Below are 18,460 nucleotides of genomic sequence, written 5' to 3'. Positions count from 1 at the left end.
CGCTCTCCTGCCACTTCCGGTTTTCTATTTCCGCTAGAGGGCCCCATCCTCTGTGTACATGGTCCTCAGTCATAACCACAAAGGATTTGGGGTAAGACAAGCCGAACACCGCAGCACTTCAGAATCAGAAAGAGCTTTATTGCCAGGCATGTTTACACATGCGAGGAAATTGTTTTAGTGACAGAAGCTCCACAGTGTAACATAATGACATAAACAGTATAGACGAAATTTGTATGTACACATTTACAGGTGTGAGAAAAATGTGCAACTGAAGTATACAATATATACAAATTGTATGTACAAATGTGCAAGTATGAAATGTGCAATTGAAGTATACATAGTACAAATGTGCAAGTGTGAAATGTGCAATTAGGTGTTGTGTGTTCCATGATGTTAAGTGTTCATCAGATGGATTGCCTGAGGGAAGAAACTATTGCTATGTGTGGTCGTTCTGGTGCTCAGGGCTCTGTAGCGTCGACCAGATGGCAACAGTTCAAAGTGAGTGTGATTGGATGTCAGGGGTCCTGAGTGATTGACTTTACCCTTTTGCTCACTCTGGAGAAGTACAGTACAGATCTTGGAGGGTGGGGAGAGTTGTGCCAATGGTTCGCTCAGCAGTCCGGTATGGGGTCAGAATTGTTTCGTTATTCTGAATAAATACACTATGATCCACAAATAAATATAAAGAGTTTCACAAATATTTGTACAAATTTCACAAAAAGAAATGAAATTCACAAATAAATAAAATGGGATTTGCAAAATATATATATATATATATATATTTATAAATTGTATTTATTTGCGAATTGCTTCCTGCTCATTTGTGAATCGCGTTCTGTGCATTTGTGAATCACGGCACGCATTTGTGGGTTGCATTCTGTGAATTTGTGGATTTGAAACATTTCTAACGTCAAGACGTGCTCAAGAATCCACAAATAGGTGGACTCCGCCCACCGTCTACTCCATCCAATCGGACAACGGTCTCGTGGCGCTGACCAATCGTGGCACGGTCTACCTCAAACCAATCACGTTCTGATTTACTCGCACTATCACAGTGTAATATGTACTGCAAAATACGATTAAAAAAAAAAACAAATAAAAAACATTTGTCGCAGATTCGAGCCCAATCTGGTAACCCTGTATGGATTGTAGCCAGCACTAAGGGTTAGTTCAATTCTGCTTTCTTTGGAAACGATTTCAGCATCATCAATGGGTCCAGGGGTAGTGTGAAGAGCGAGTAAATCAGAACGTGATTGGCTGGAGTAGACGGTGGGCGGAGTCCACCTATTTGTGGATTCTTGTCTTGACGTTAGAAATGTTTCAAATCCACAAATGCACAGAACGCGATTCACAAATGAGCAGGAAGCAATTCGCAAATAAATACAATTTATAAATATTTTTTTATTTGCAAATCCCATTTTATTTATTTGTGAATTTCATTTCTTTTTGTGAAATTTGTAAAAATATTTGTGAAACTCTTTATATTTATTTGTGGATCATAGTGTATTTATTCAGAATAACGAAACAATTCTGACCCCATAGTCCGGAGTACCCTCTGTAGTCTTCTGAGGTCAAATTTGGTAGCTGAGCTGAACCAAACAGTCACTGAGGTGCAGAGGATGGATTCATTGCAAGCTTGTACCATTTAGAAGAAATAGTTAAGTGCGGAGTCCAGTTTTATATGCAGGGTCATTTTGTGTTTAGTCTTGTTTTTGTTCCCCAACAACCTGATTGTGATATCTGCACTTTGATCTGGACTGAATGTGCGCAGTTTATCTACTTCTCAACTTTAAAAGACATCTTAGGAGAAATTGATGAAGCAAACAATCTTCTTAGACATTTTTAGTCACATCTGAAGAAGCATCATGCATTTGTGACATGGACTAAAATACACACTATATACACACTGCTTATTATACGAAAAATATCTGTATGTATACCTAAATAATTGTGTAAGTAGAAAAAAAAACGCAAAAAAATGCATTTAGAAACAGTTGAGTTCCCCCTCCCCTTCCTCACAGTGGTTTGACCCACTGCCTGCTTTCCCAGTTCATCTCACCTACTCTGCACATACGAGTCAGGTGAGTGACTGCGGCTCAATTAATTTTCAACTCCATTAAGTAGGGTATTTTATTCACTTTAAATCAAGCGATTCCCTTTAATGTAGTTGATGCAGACTCATTCATAAATTATTTGCGTCAAGAATGCTGATTACCGATGTAATTTACCGCGATTAAAATATGACTTGCACTGCAATTAACACGCCAAAGCCGTTTTGTTGTTTTTATACATAAAGCAGTTACTGTAATTTGATTATTTAATAATTGATTTTGTTACAAAACATTACTTATTTTATATATATTTTCACAATAACAGTCATGTTTATATTTTATTGTATGTTGATGGCTTAACTGTAAACACAAACAATGCAATAAATAGTTTTGAAGAAAAATATGCTTTGTCACTGAACCTGAGAAAAACTTTGAAAATAACCATAATGACGCAGTCTCCATGCTACAATAATAATGATAAAAGCAAAGTTTTTCACTGTGGGTACATATCTTTATAAATAGAATTAGACTGTATTATTTGTGTCCCCTTCAAAAATTGCCAGAGGTGGGAAGTAACGGAGTAAAAATACTTCGTTACTGTACTTACATTTTTCTGGTATCAGTACTTTACTCCACTATTTATTTTTCGGAAAGCTTTTTACTTTTACTCATTACATTTTTACACAAATATCTGTACTTTTTACTTCTTACATTTTCAAAACGGACTACTTCTCATTGAGCGCTATTTCCAGCCAATCATCCTATCATTGTGCGGCTTTTTCCCCATGTGACTGGTGTACTGTATTATTTACTGGCTATCAGACATAGACTAAGGATAGCGGAGCTAACAATGAGCAGCACGCCTACAAAAGGAATGGCTAATGTTCATTCAGAGGGGGTCACCGATGTTAAAATAACTAACAACGAGGACATTCCTGAACACACATGGCCATATATGAGGGATGTTTGAAATAATCGGCGTCAAAAAGGATTCCTGGCGAATGCGTTGTGAATTGTGTCAACCAGGGGCGGTTCTAGACCTTTTTTTAGGATGGCTTCAGCCCCCTGTCTGTAATCTCAGCCACCATAAATCTATAAGGATAATTTTTACTTTCATAAATAAACAATAAAAATGACGTTAAAATGCAGGACATGTCGTCGATGGGAAAGAAAATTATTTATCAGTTTGATCCAAGATTTTTTTTTTACTTTGCTTTTACACGCGTGTGTTGTAGTCTTGCAAAAGTGCGTCTTCAGCTGTCTGCTTTATTTGAACGGAGAAGCACAGGTACGCGCAGCGTGCACGCGCAGTCAGAGCTTGAGGCGTTTATCTATAACGTTAATCGGCGGAAAGCCGCAAAGACGGCAACCAAAAGCAGTGAAATGTCACTATTCTTATTACCAGAGTTGTCTTATAATATATAATATAGAACTCTTCTTGTTTTAAATTCACACTGAGGGCTAAAACCCCCTAAAGATGAAATCCTAGAACCACCCCTGGTGTCAACCCAAAAAACACGAAGTGCTTAATTTAATTAACATTAATTTTGTCATTTGTAAAACATCACAATAATTTTGAGTTGTTTTCAAGGACAGAGCTGGAATCTCCCCACAGTTTGGGATATGGCCTTGGTGATACACTTGGTATACATTATATTTCCAAAAGTATTGGGTCACCTGACCTTTCCTGCTATATGTGGTTGTTTTCTGATCTCATCCCTACTGAACACCTTTGGGATGAATGTGAACGTGGGATGAAATTATATATATATATATATATATAAACATGACGTCCAGTTACCAGCATGACACTAAACAGGTAGTAGTAACGGTGACTTTTTACTTAAGTACACGTCAGAGCCGCCCCACCACCACCACTACTGTTGATGATGAATGCCATAGACCAGGAATGAAGAGGAAGTGAACTGCCTTTGGACAATTCTGGTAACGGACATTTTAGGAGTTGCTTCCACGTCACTGCTAGCAATTTACTGTTACTGGTCATGGTCACATAATTTGGTAATGTTTGTTGCTCTCCCAGAATTTTAACACTGGATGATTATATGATTGGTTACATAAAAAAGACCCCAAGCAGATAAAGTGTACACGATGTTTTAGCTATTGTTTATTTGCTTATAAAACCGAAATGGCGCAGAGCTGGTTTAGTGGCGTTCTTATATGCAGCGTGTAGGAAGAGATTTAAAAAAAGTACAATAATTAAACATCACTTTCATTTTAACATACTGAAGGATCACATTCTCAATTATCTGAGCCAAGTGTTATTAAAAAATACAATAAAAAGGAGAACAATATTTATTCATTAAGACAACACTACCTGAAAGAAGTTGAGCGATTCTAGGGGTCTCGAAAGATTTGTCTGGTTTACAGCGTAGCGATCCCACAGCTTAAACTCCACACACATGGCACATTTGTTATCTCGCAACATGGTACAAGTTCAAGTCAAAAAAGGCACCACACAATACAACTCACTCACAAAGAGACTTTGCCACACACAAATGTTGTCACCAACAAAGTTTAAGGCGAATGTCATGTGCAAAAAATTTGAGTAACATCAACCAGACACTCTACTCTCTATTTAACCGGTCCTATTAAAATGTGCTTCTTTTTATTCACTTCTAAGCTTCACATTAGTGTTTTATTAACATCCAAGCTGTGCTGAATTAGACAGGATGCTTGCATTAATCAGAAGGTGTGCAGGCCGAGGTGTAGGGTAAAACAAGGCTTTTCTCAGTTCCTGTAGTTTTTCCTTCCCTCTCCCTCTTTAAGGAATGTCCATATAAGTGTGTTGACTATGTCGGGCTGGTCCTGCTGAAGCCAGTGGCTGGCACCGGAGATGATGTTCAGGCGGAAGTGGTTGCGGATGTAGAGGCGACAGGCCTCGGCCATGTCCTGCTCGAGGAAGGCGTCCCTTTCACCCCACAAGAGCAGCACCGGTGAGCGTACCTCACTCTGTTTGAGGGGGAGGAAACTGCAGATGCAGGCAGGCACATGGCCACAAATGAGGTATTAAAACCCACATAAATAAACAGCATCATTACATAGACAGGGTATCCCTTAGGTTTTCTATCTGAAATGGGGTCTATTTTTTTACTATGTTACTTCATTTACAGACACGTTTTTTTTCTATTGACACAGAAAAGTTTACACAATAGTGAATATTCATTATGCATTTTCTTCTAATTAATTACAAAGATATTGTTTCCCTCTTTTGCCCTTGGCAATTGTCAACTTCCCCATACTTACTCACACAAACACATAAATCCACATTTGCCTGAGCAGAGGAGCAGATGAGGTACTTAGTCATGCATGTACCGAACATGCACCAACACATCCTCAGTGTGTAATACAGAAGCTTCACAGTGTTTGTGTTTTGCATTGCACTGTGTTGCTGTTTAATTCGTAGCATCTTCTACCGAAAAATATACTGTGATGTAAATAGATAATGTGATATTTGTGAGGTTGACAGATGTTAATAGAAAGTGTAAATTGACTAAACCACGATATTGAGGCGTGTGCCTTATTTTTATGTAATGACAACAAACAGAATCTGATGTGAATCATATGTAGGATTCATATTCGACACAAGAGGGCAGCACTAGCTCAACTTTAGTTGTTGCGCAATACCACCACAAACCGTGGAAAAGATGGAGCAAGTCAACTGATAGAAATTCCTGTATAAGGAAAGGATGTGAAATAAGATGATTTGAGAGCAAGCATTACATCTGTGTTTAAGTAGAACCAGAAAGGAAGAATCCAGCTATTGCTTGATTAATATGTATCGGCAATATGCTTAATAATTTTATAAATGTGTGTGTATGTGTCACACCTGAACACATTTCTATAATAGTTGAGGGCAGCTGTAAGGGCTCCGGGCTGCGACAGGGCATACAGGTAGGCCTCAAGTTCTTCAGCAGTTAGCCAACGGCCCTTAAGCCCGATCCCAGTGCTCCGGCTCGTATACAGACTCTTCAGTGCCTGCACATACACACCATTAAGATAAATTCAATTCAACTGTATTTGTACAGCACTTAGTTTTATATCGGCCTTATATAAATACACAAATTCAGGAAATAAATTATATATTTTCAATTTAGATTCATCCCTAATGGGAACACAGGAAGCAACAGTGGTAAGTATTGTCTTCTTCAGACGATATGAGGAATAAACATTGACAGAACCTAAACTCAAAAAGGAAAACATAGTCACGAGGGTGACACTGGAGGGTGTGATTATAAAACGACTCCCTTCTATAACAGTGCACTGGTCATATGGTCAACTTGTGCAACTGCAAAACCAGGAACTTCATTCTACTTACTAATGGAGACTTGCATGCAAAACTTCAAATAAGCCTGATCATATAAAAACATCTGAATGCCATTTACCCACCCTACCATATACAGTATCTACCCTACTTACTTACTTTCTCTACTTTATACTTTGGAGAACCTACCCTACTCTACCCTACCTATCTAACCACCTTACCTATTCACCATACCCACTGTACCTTCCCACCTTACTTACACACCAAACTCTACCCTACAGATTACCTACACACCCACTCTACCTTCCCACAATACCATACACACCTACATACCTATCCTACCCTATACACATCCACCCTACATTCGCCTATTTGCTCATCCCCCCATCCATTCTACCCAGCATACATACTCAGCATCAAACCGTTCACATATCTTCCTACAATTATCTTGAACTTGCATCTGGTCAGTAATCTTTTACAATTCCAACACATTATGAGCTGCTTTTACATAATATTTGATTCAGTTTATGCTTCACTTGTAACGAGTGTAGTATAATGTAAATGTAAAAATGATGTGTTCAGAGTGTTTGGAAATAAAAGGATGTCAATGCAAGCTGACTGCAAGATATGGGTTTCTGTGGAATAAGCTGAAATAATAAACATAGTGGTACCGGGATTCTACAGAAGAGAAAGAGAGATAAAGAGGGAAAAAAACATACATTCACACAGTCCCAGTCATTTACTAACTTCATTTAGTTTTAGCTAGACAAACCTCCATTTTTCTACACACATATTGTTGAAAATAATAATAATAATAATAATAATAATAATAATAATAATAATAATAATAATAATAATAATAATAATAATAATAATAATGTTTTATAACTAGTCATGCCATTACAGCACTCTGTTATATCTCAGTATTTTGTCTTGGTCTGCACATCAGATTTGAAACCCAGAGAGACTGGGCTGTCAAACCAGTGGTATTAGCAGCATGTATAAAAAGCATCTGCATACCCGAGTGGAAGTAAACCAGCATTTATGATTTGTCAAGTGGATATACAGTAATGGATGTAAACAAATGACCCCATCATCACAAAGTCAAACCATGGCCTAGCCTACCCAGGAGTCTTAAAGAATGGTGACCAGTATTGGGTAGGATACTGTAGTTATTACAGTACATTTGGCTAATGAAATCTAATAGAAAATTTGTTCAGTAAATAATCCTATCTGCAATTTAACAATGTTAAGCCTAAAATGAAATCGCTAAGACTATGTATGATAAATGCAATTAAGCATCGTATCGTACTCACCAAGTATCTGTCCGACGTCTACATACTTGAACAAGAGTTCGATTGTTGATGGCTACATTAACTTGGTTGTAGGAAGAAAAAAAAACTGCACTTTGTTGATCACTTTGCACCTGCTAGCGAGACAGGTGAGGCATCTCACAAGGTGTCAAGATGAGAGTCCAACGTACCGTACCACACACTCTGCTACGATTACCTGCCATGCGAAATTTAAATCTTTTTCACAATTTTGTATTTTTAATCGTCCATCGTAAGATCGAAAATTTGTAAGTCGAGCTATCATAACCTGGGAAGTATCTGTATAGATTGTAGATCAGCACCACTATATGCATATTGACCTAAAATTATTTCACTTAACCTAGATTTAATTCAATACTAAACATTTACCCCTGCAACTGGTACAAACACACACATACATAAACACACAAACAAACAGAAGGTGAAACAGGTCCACCTTAAAGTCGTTGATGGAAAGCATAACCTCTGGAAAGCGTGGAAGTTGGAAAAAAAAGAAGTAACTGGACTTGAGCATCTGACTGGGGTGGCGAAGAGCATAATCTGAAGAGAAGACAAAGAAGAAAAGGAAAGGAGAAATGAGAACATGAGGATGTTAAAGCACAGGAATAAGCATTAAGCAGAAGATACAGGGTAGAAATAAAACCGGTTGGCAAATAAACAGGGCAAAGAGATCTGGGAGTGGGCAGAGGAAGCAGGCTGCAATTTTAGACAACAATTAAAAATAAATGCAATATGCTATTTGAAAAGCGACAGCAAATTATATTCTGCAAAATTAAAGACAGCATCGTTTAAGTCCTTAGCTCTGTCTTTGTTCTATGTAGCACCATGGTCCTTAAAAAAACGTTGTCTCATTTCACTGTGTACTGCAACAGCTATGTATGGTTAAAGTGACAGTAAAAGCTTATTGACTTGATTTGATTTTCACCTCATGAAACTCATTAAAGGCTGAGAGGTATAATAGTATATAATAGTAAGGGTGAACAGAATTGTGGGACTGCCTTTGTTAAAAAAGATACATGCTGTCCAAATGTGAAATGAGCACTGTTTTCTTTTCAAATGTGAAAATGAATATGCAAAGTTTGTGACATTTCCAGCACAAAAATCACACACTCCTTTATCTTCACCTGAAATTCTCACTAATTACATCCTACACGTCCTCCTCTAAACAAAACAACAGGAACCAGATGGAGGAAGCCATGGGGGCTTCTAAGCAAATAAACAACATATTTAGTTAGAAAGCTTACCAGCGAACACACACGGATGAGGGCTGTTCAGCACGACCAGCTTCACCACCATCTCAGGATAATGAATAGCGAAAAGCCACGCAATGATGCCGCCCCAGTCGTGGCCCACCAGGAAACATCTGTTGTATCCTTGAGGGAGATTCACACAGGTTTGTGTTGGCACTCATGATGTCTCTAAACGTGACTTGCATGGACTAAACTGAACATTTCTTCAAAAGGCTTTATGGAGTATTAGAGAGATCATCTTTCTACACATCATTCGCATGTTTCATTTTGCTTTCCTGCTTAAAGTGACGGGACAGAAAGCGATGTTGCAGTAGTGAGTGCTGTCCATCTAAGAGGCTGATCATCATGAAACGGACATGATCTGATTCCTTCAAATCTATAGTTACACTGCGCAGCTATCTAGCACTGAAGCCGCCTCATTAAAGCCACCAGTACCTGTGAAAGCCACAAAAATATCCAGTTTCCACCGGATTCCATAAATGTTTCAGTAGACATTTTATTCAAATCACTCAATGTTAAGCGAAGGTCACAAGATAAGATGTTTTTTTAAATAAAGTGCTAATTAAAATAATAAATGTGCTCCATAAAGAGGTACGTCTTTGGTGACCCAACTGTCCAAACATCTACAGAAAGTGTTCATTTCACCACCTGCTGTAGGTGTCAGACCCAAGTAGAGCCTTGATGCATGGCTCTCTTATACCCTGAAAAATGGTTGGAACTTTGTGCTTTTTGTATATGGTTCTATATAATCTTCATTATTTATTGCCTTATATCTGGTCATAACAGTTCCTTATGTTGGCCGGTGATTACTTTGTTCTCTGAAGAAAAAGTTTTTTTCTTCTATTATTTGTACTCTCACTGTCCACTTTATTAGAAACACCCAAACACCTGCATATTTATCAGCCAATCATATGGCAGCAGCAAAATACAAAAAACAAACAAGTAAATAAATAAATCCAGCCGGTCCAGGTCAATAGCTTCGGCTAATGTTGACGACAAACATCAGATTAAAGAAAAAGCAATCTGTCTGACTTTAATCATGATATGGTTGTTGGTGTCAAATGGGCTGTTTTTTCAGTATTTCAGAAACAGCTGATCTTCTGGGATTTTTGGAGTTTACACAGAATGGTGCAAAATAAAAGTAAAAACACTGAGCGAGAGATTTTCCTTACTTCATTTACCTTATCTACATGATCCACCCCCACCGTACTGTCACTCACTCCGGGTTTTTTGTTTTCGCTGCTACCACATGACTTTTTGATTAGATAACTGCATGAATATGCAGCTGTACATTAATGTATTGGACATTAATAAAATGAACATACATGTATATGACTAGAATAAAAAGAAATCTCTCTAGTCTATTGCATTTATCACATTTACCATCAGTTTTATCATTATTTTATCATTCCACTTTACAACATAATAATGCCCAAAGACTTGTGTTATTTTCTGATAATACAACTGTGTTTAATTTACATTCTATCTAGATTTACATCCCATTTATTATCTCCTGCTTCTTCTGATAGGAGGTTTGTGTGTGCATGCATACGGGTGGGAGTGAAAATAACTACTGAAATAAATGGAACTGCTGTTAAAACTTCCTGTGTACTTCATACCTAAATAAACACCCACTTTCATTTAATTCTGACCATAATATCCGTCAGAGTGTGAATTAGATTTCGTGTTTCTTGACATAAAAAAAAAAAAAAAACACGGCATAAAATCATCACTCACTTGACGGTGTAGGTGTCTGCTAGGCTGTAAGTTGAAGTCACACCATATCCAGCATTTCTGTCTTTTCCTCTCTGCTTACACACCTGGTTCAGCTTGTTGGCTAATTAACAAGCTCCTCGTTAACTTAATTAATTGTGTTAGTGCATGAAAATCAGTAAGCAGTGCAGAGCAGGCAGACTTTAGCACTGTCAGACAGCTCTAAGGGAACATCATTAGCAAGGAACTGCATTAGCGCGTCACTTTAATCCTTGCATTGGAAAAAACCTAAGCTATATATAATGTCCTTTCTGTTACGTCTGTGCACTGCAAAGGTTTCTACGTTCTCTGTATTAAACTATGTAGTCAGTAGGTGGGCATTTGGGAAGTTGAACTATTCTGGTGTTTACTGTAAATTCCATTATGATTTATGACTATTAACCAAGAAAGTTAAAGCGGTTTTAACTGATGATATACTAAAAGCATTCTGCCTTTAAACAGACTTAAATATCTTATCGGAAAAACAGCTTATATATAACCTGCTTGGTTTTTCTAATTTCCCTTCATTTAGCTAATCCACAATCAACCATATGCTCTATGTATTGTTTTAATTATGTCTATTAATCAGGTTAAAATCAAGAATTATTTCCTGATGCTTCTGGCATGGAGCAAAAAAAGATGTCAATTATAATAAATAATAATAAGAGTAATAATAAATAATTAAACATAAATGATACTGTGGCATTCATGAGGATTTTCGTAACCAGTGAATACGGTCACGGAGACAGACGCACCCTTTATGTGGTCTTTGTGTCTGTAAGGTCAGACTGGTTACCCCTAAAACTGCAACATTTCTAGTATTACAACGGTAGTTTTACGTAATATAATGTCCTTTTACTGCATTTACAGCATTTCTATATCCATCAAGGCCTCATGTCCTATGGAGCAGATTCAACCTGGAAGAGACCATTTCTACGAGGATAGAGATGTTTCATGTAGACACAATATAACACATATATACAATATGCATGTTTCATGCATGTAGACACATTATATATATATACTTTATAAGTATTTATATATATAGACTTTAAAAAGGTTTGAGAGGTTTAAAACACAAACCGACATGGTAATCATAGGTAAATCCATTATTATAAACACAAAACAAAGCTGAAAGGAGAGCATGTACAGGAAAGGAGTTAAAGCCAAAGGAAATCAGGAAGCAGAGGCCATGTTCACACCGCAAGTCTTAATGCTCAATTCGGATATTTTGCTCAGATCTGATTTTTTTGTTTGGCTGTTCACATTACCTTTTAAAATGTGGCCTATATCAGATACCAGTGCGAACTGTTTGCTATTTTTTGCTGCAAACAAACAATAACAATGACGTCACACGCAGCACGCCGTTGCGCTACAAAGTTGGCGAGGTTATGGAGGAAGTAATGTGATGTATTCAATGCAAACATTATGAGCTGGTTCACGTAAGCACTTTATATAACACTCTTAACACACACACGTTACCAGTCACGTTTGTGTCACGTTTTCGCCGGCGGTAACTGGTAACGTGTGTAGATTGACGTAAAAGTCGCATCAAATCCGCCTTGGCTGTTCACATTGGAAAAAAATCTGATTTGGGTCTGATTCAGGACCACATATGGAAGTGACCCAGATCTGATTTGAAAAAATCTGATCTGGGCCAGATTTGAGTGTTCACACTACTCCTGAAGAAGTCTGACCTGGTCACTTGACCCCAAAAAAATCGGATTTGTCCCACTTTTACCTGCAGTGTTAACGGGGCCAGAAACAACTAGTAGAAGACAATTTGTTATGTCTCAAATTATCTTAAAATATAATATGCACTGAAATAATATTTTATTTTACTTAACCCTTTGTACCGTTACACTGGCATTGTGTTCTGCAGGCAAACTTATTATAAAACTTACTTATTAAAGTAAATTATTTTTATCTATAAAATTACTCAGGACACTGTTGGCTTTCAGAGTGAGATGATTTTACCTCTGTTGGAATAACCGTACACAGAATTTTAGTGGTTGAAGATAACCAATCATTATGTAAAATACTACAAATCCTTTCATATGAGCCATTAACTACAACCATGGAATGTGAAATGATAAAGACGTTCAATGCTAAACATAGGCAGCACATTCTGGTTAAAAAAAAAGAGTAAATTGAATTTACGTTAAAAGGTTTGTTATTTAAACACCATGTGCAGACTATGATCAATGCTACCAGACAGTAGCTAGCTAATCTAACGGAGTGTGTTTTATTTCATTTTCACTGCAGGTTCTTTACAGTCCTTAAAAAATTTATGATGGAGGGCTGATCTGATCACACAAAGAGCCATTAGAGAAACTCTGATCCATGTAAATCCAAGTAAAATCCTGTAGATTATATGATGAGCCTCACTGCTGAAAACGAAGGACATGTGAGCTATAGAGTGCATTAATGCAGAGGGCAAGTCTTATCATTAAATGACCATGTATGACCACAACACCTCTTATCAGCTCCTCTAAGATGTTCAGATTAAAAAGAAAAAAGCAGAAATAAGAGTAAGGAAAAGCAGAGTCCATCCCTCTTACCCAGATACTCTACAATGTCCTTGACGTCAGTGACGAGGTAGTCAAGCCGGTAGCAGTCAGTGGAGGGAGGCAGGTCAGATTCGCCATAGCCTCTCATGTCCACAGCCACCACACGAAACTCGCTCTTAAACTCCCTCAGCTGGTGCCTCCATGAGAACCTGATGAAGAAATAAGGAACTCAGATACACTCAGACTATTGGATTACTAGGTCATTTTGTGGTTCATAGACATTCAGCATAGATAAACACTGCACTACACATGAGATTTTCAGAAAATGAGCCAAGAACGTGAAGTCCAGAAAGGTTAGAATAAAATTATTTTAATGTTTTGTTTAAATTTAAATTGGGGCATTTTATTCTGAACAAATGGCAACATACTTTATAGGTAACAGACAAAAATAACTCAAGATAAAATTACTCATTAATTATAAAGTATCTTAGAATAACGCATTTATCCTACAATATAAAATATCATAATATAATAGCCATTATGTCACAATCCACCTGTCTGTTCCCAGGTTGTTTTATATAATTTTATAACATTTCTGTAAATGTAAATATATGTTTGATTTGATGTTAAACTGAATCTTTACAATTATAAAATGCTTTTGAAAATTTTCAGGAATTGATTTTTCAGGTGTGGCTTCTACTTGGATGGAATAAAAACATGCACCAACACAAGCCCTTTTCGAACTAGATTTTACACTCCTGATGTAGATACTTTATTTCTGTCATATCTGCCACCCTGTGTGCATGCACGCACGTGTCTGGGCGGGGTTGGGGGTGGGGGTGGTTCGAGGGTTTGGAAGAAGGCAAGATTCTGGCTGTAATTCTAATGACTCAGATACAGCTCCCAGGCTCCCAGTACAGAATCCCAATCTTTTAGAATATAAATGAGCTTTAATATTTAATGAGCACACACACACACACACACACACACACACACACACACACACACACACACACACACACACACACACACACACACACACACACACACACACACACACACACACACACACACACACACACAGTGTCTGTAACCCTTCTCCTCAGTTATTTCATCCACCTCTTCCAGCCTGACCCCAAACTTTGATGTCTGATTCTGGGGCAGTAGATTGGTCAGTGGAGCAGAAAGGAGCTGGTGCCACTTTAATGAGACACTCTTCAGTACTCAGCTCATCTTCCATGACTGTGTTTGTAAAACCATGCCACATGCCAATAATATTAAATCTTAGAATAACTGAATATCCTTTAACCCAGTTTATAATATTATAAACTAATAATATATTAATTATATTTATATTTATATTATAAACTAATAAAATATTAATAATAATAATATATATATATATATATAATATAATGTCTTTTAGAGTTCTGTGGCACTGTCGTTCACCATTTTAAACAAAATATAGAACTGGAACAATGCATTGCTTTGGTTTCGATTTGAATAGGACACTAATCTGTGGAACAAATGCTCTGCCCAGACGTGCTCCTTAACTATGCAGCCAGCTCCAGAAAGAAATAAGAATAATGTGTGTATCAAAGAATATTGTATAACTTATTATATAAACATGTGATTGAAAGATACTTGAGTATGTGATTTACTGAAACCTATAAGAGCAAATTCCAGACAAGAAACATGTTTTGATTTATCCTTTACATTGTGAGAGTATTTTGTCTCAGATACAGTATCCTACAAAAAGCTCCTTGGGCTGTGTACATTTACATATAGAGAGATTTGCTAATGAGAATCACTATAAATGGGCTTCGAATCATATAAATAGAGCTACTTGGTATGAGCTTTGCCTTTTATGGAGCTTTGTTGTGTCACTAAACTTTGTCATATGTATCAACATACCTACATGAGCATTTTAGTGGTTTGCCCAATGAACACATTTACACAGCATTATAATTGTTTTTTGCCAAACTTCTCCAAGTAGATCACACACTGAGCAAAGTCTGTGACAATATTAATTATACCGTGTCAGCTGATCTGACAGGGAAATTATTCCATTAATATACATGGAAACTTTGGAACCTCTGATTAAATGTTGCACACACTGGCAAATAGAAATCATCTTTCTGGCTTGGGTATAAACTGGTTGTTTATAATATCCATCTGCACTGTCCTCCATATGCTGCCTCTTTATGTAATAACAGGCGTAATGCCATATGCCTCACAATCAGGAAATGTTATTTAATGCTGCTTGTCGTATGTGACTGTAATGAGTGAACAGATAAGTGCGGAGATGAAAAGCTGGCTCCATGTAATACCTATATCACACTGATCTGAAATCAGTATCACTATACCTCTGATATTTACTGTGTGATTTCCCCAAAAAAGGAAAAAAGGAAACCTGTCTATAACCATCTAAATCTATGTGCATTGTTCTTTTGCTTTAACATCTCACCAAAACTCGGGGAATCCGTGCAGGAACAGCATAAGTGGTTTGCCCCGCTCGCCCGCAGCTACGTAGTGAAATCTGAGGCCAGACTCCTGGAACCACAAAGCAGTTGATCACATTTAAAAAGAATTAACCAAATGCAGTGACCTCCATCTGAGAGGCTAATGTCAAGCTCATTCTCACACCTAGCACACACACACGACCCATTTTATAGAATTATAGCGTTTTACAGTGCCCTGTACACCAGCTTCAAAAATGATCAATAACATAAGTTTTATTGTCTTCCAATGGAGTAGTACGAGTTCACTGACTGTACTGCTGACACCAAGCAACCAGAACAGTGATGTACTTGGTTTGGAGTTTTATATCATCGTCAAAGTGTTTAACAACACCATAATTCAGTACATCTGTGTGTGAATAACACAGATTTAACAGCAATAGGTTTCTAATAGCATACTGAATATGAATGAATGAATGAATGAATGAATGAATGAATGAATGAATGAATGAATGAATATTCATAGGCTGCTTGTGAAAGGTTTTTAAATTTTTTTGATATTAACAATGGAAATAAAAAATATATAGGTATTGATTTAAAAATGTTTGCAGAGACCCATATAGTTGGCTTTTAATTTACTGTCTAGAAGTCATTTATTTATAGGTATAATTAGCCTTATAAATAATTTACCCTGCAAGTTCACCTGCCTTTAATTTAGAATCCCATTAGGATCTCAGAGTGGCAAGTCTTTAAATATAAATATTTAGATATTGTCCCTTTATAGTGATGAAACATGGTTGTGGTAAGAATCACCAGGTGTGGATCCAACACCTGGGCAACAGTACAGAAAGAAATTCCTAAGATTAGCGATTCTCTTGATTTTATTGAATTATAACTGCTGTTTTAGGACTAACTGGGTAATTCAACTCATCAGTTCATAATCAGGTTTAGACGTTATGTCAGTGTCTGAAGACTGTCCCAAACAGTGCTCATGTGTAGCCCTCAGCACCACACAGTCAGAGCACTAAATAGTTGAAACATGCTGATCCACAACTTTGCTAGTGCCCTGGAGGGCTACAGCAGCTGTGCAGAGATCAGGGATTTCCTTTTCTAAAGGATGTTTCCAGTGAGCTTATGAGTCCAGTCGAGTGTTTCCTCACTTCAAGATCTAGGAATACACACCTTGTTAAAGTTTTCCCTGATCTAACGTGGGGCAGTACAGCACTGCTGTCTCATAGCTGCAGGATCAAAGAGCTTAAATGTGTCCATGTGGGTTTCCTTCCCACCTCTCTCAAACATTTTGGTAGTTAGATTATTTTATTGCCTCTAAGTGAATGTGCATAGATGAACTGGCTCCCTGCCTCATACCCAGTGTTTCTGGTAGAAGCTCCAGATCCACCGTGACCCTGACCAGAATAAAGTGGTTAATGAAAAGGACAGGATGATTGAATGTTCTGTTACAGCTGGTGCAAAAACAAAGAGCTTGGCATTGCACTGTCGGGATGGATCATGGGTGGTAAATGAGAGGGAAAAAAATTAACAGTAAACTTCTGAGCTGTAAAAATCTGGGACTTTAACTGGGAGGGAATTATTATTAAATTGCATGTAAACAGAGGACTCACATGTGGAGGTGTGTTTTTTTGGGTGATGTTCCCACACCATCTGTGTTTCCAACGCCCAGGCTTAAAAAGGACACAATGCCCGGGCTTATAAAGGACACAATGCCCAGGCTTATGTCACGCCCTGAACTTGGTCCAGCTTTAGTGCTGCATTTTTCTAACACATCCATACCTCCTGAGGTGTTTGTTAATGAGTTCATGAGTTAAATGAAAACATTCACACTAGGACATCAGGAAAACATTGACACTAGAGTGAAAAGGACTAAAGCTGTATGTTTTGTTTCCTGCGTAGTCCCCGAATATCCCGCGCGCTCACCTTGATCCTGACGTAGCAGTGCGTTCCCAAGGACGTGTCGTTGAGGCAGGGCGGCGGGGTCTCACGCACAGTCCAGCGGAAGGTCGCGGTCGGCCTCATAAGCACGTTCCAGCAGAGGCGGAGCAGCGCCAGGAGCGCGCACAGGCCGCAGCATCCGTAGATCAGTGCCCAATAGCCCGCGGCGCGCAGCTTCACCACGAGCCGCACCGACAGCAGCAGCACGCGGCCGAAGAGTCTCGCCATGTTCGCATCCCGCGTCGGTTTTGCTGGTGTTTCAGAGCGCTTTGGGTTTCGAGAGCGACACCAGCCTACATGACAGTATACCTGACAGCAGCCCCGTGAGCGAGGAGCGATGAGGAGCGATTCACGAGCTGGACCTTTTAAATACAATCGGATCTTTTAGGTGAATCGAGAGAATCGATTCCTGCACATGAACGAGTCGGAATTTTTTTCTACGCAGGAAGCAAAACTAAAACCTACAACTCCCTCTGCGTTTTGTTTTCATTAAGAGTATCTCAGCCTTTAATTAACTCCTTTCCATTGTCTGACATTTTGTATATGAAAAACATATTAGGTTGTCTTAGGTTTCATTGCCATAATATTTTATTATTAAAGGTCAATGTGGGGTCTGAAAACCAACAAGGGAGCTTCAATGATGTAGAGTGTACAGTACCGACACCCTCCCCCCCCAACACACACACACACACACACACACACACACACACACACACACACACACACACACACAAACAAACAAACAAACAAACAAACAAACAAACACGCTCTCTCTCACACACAAACCCTCTAAATCTGCAACCCTTCTCAGATAATATCTTCAATTAGGATGTCTGCATGGATGATGAGTAAACTGATGTTAACATAATGTGAAA

The 18,460-nt window shown here is 38.1% G+C and overlaps 1 protein-coding gene across 1 annotated transcript; it reads right to left on the bottom strand.

The window, feature by feature from the left end:
* Positions 1-4,152: 4,152 nt before the first annotated feature.
* Positions 4,153-17,959, bottom strand: ephx4 (epoxide hydrolase 4). The gene is made up of 7 exons (XM_027146892.2): positions 17,571-17,959; positions 15,644-15,729; positions 13,228-13,385; positions 8,909-9,037; positions 8,101-8,204; positions 5,899-6,047; positions 4,153-5,040 (listed from the first exon to the last, which is right to left on the bottom strand). Exons 1-7 carry the CDS (start codon positions 17,811-17,813, stop codon positions 4,800-4,802), a joined length of 1,110 nt encoding a protein of 369 aa, XP_027002693.1. The 5' UTR covers positions 17,814-17,959; the 3' UTR covers positions 4,153-4,799.
* Between the last annotated feature and the right edge of the window lie 501 nt (positions 17,960-18,460).

Source organism: Tachysurus fulvidraco, chromosome 5 (genome assembly GCF_022655615.1).
Source record: "Tachysurus fulvidraco isolate hzauxx_2018 chromosome 5, HZAU_PFXX_2.0, whole genome shotgun sequence".
NCBI lineage: Eukaryota > Metazoa > Chordata > Actinopteri > Siluriformes > Bagridae > Tachysurus > Tachysurus fulvidraco.
This window is presented reverse-complemented; position numbering and strand designations above follow the sequence as displayed.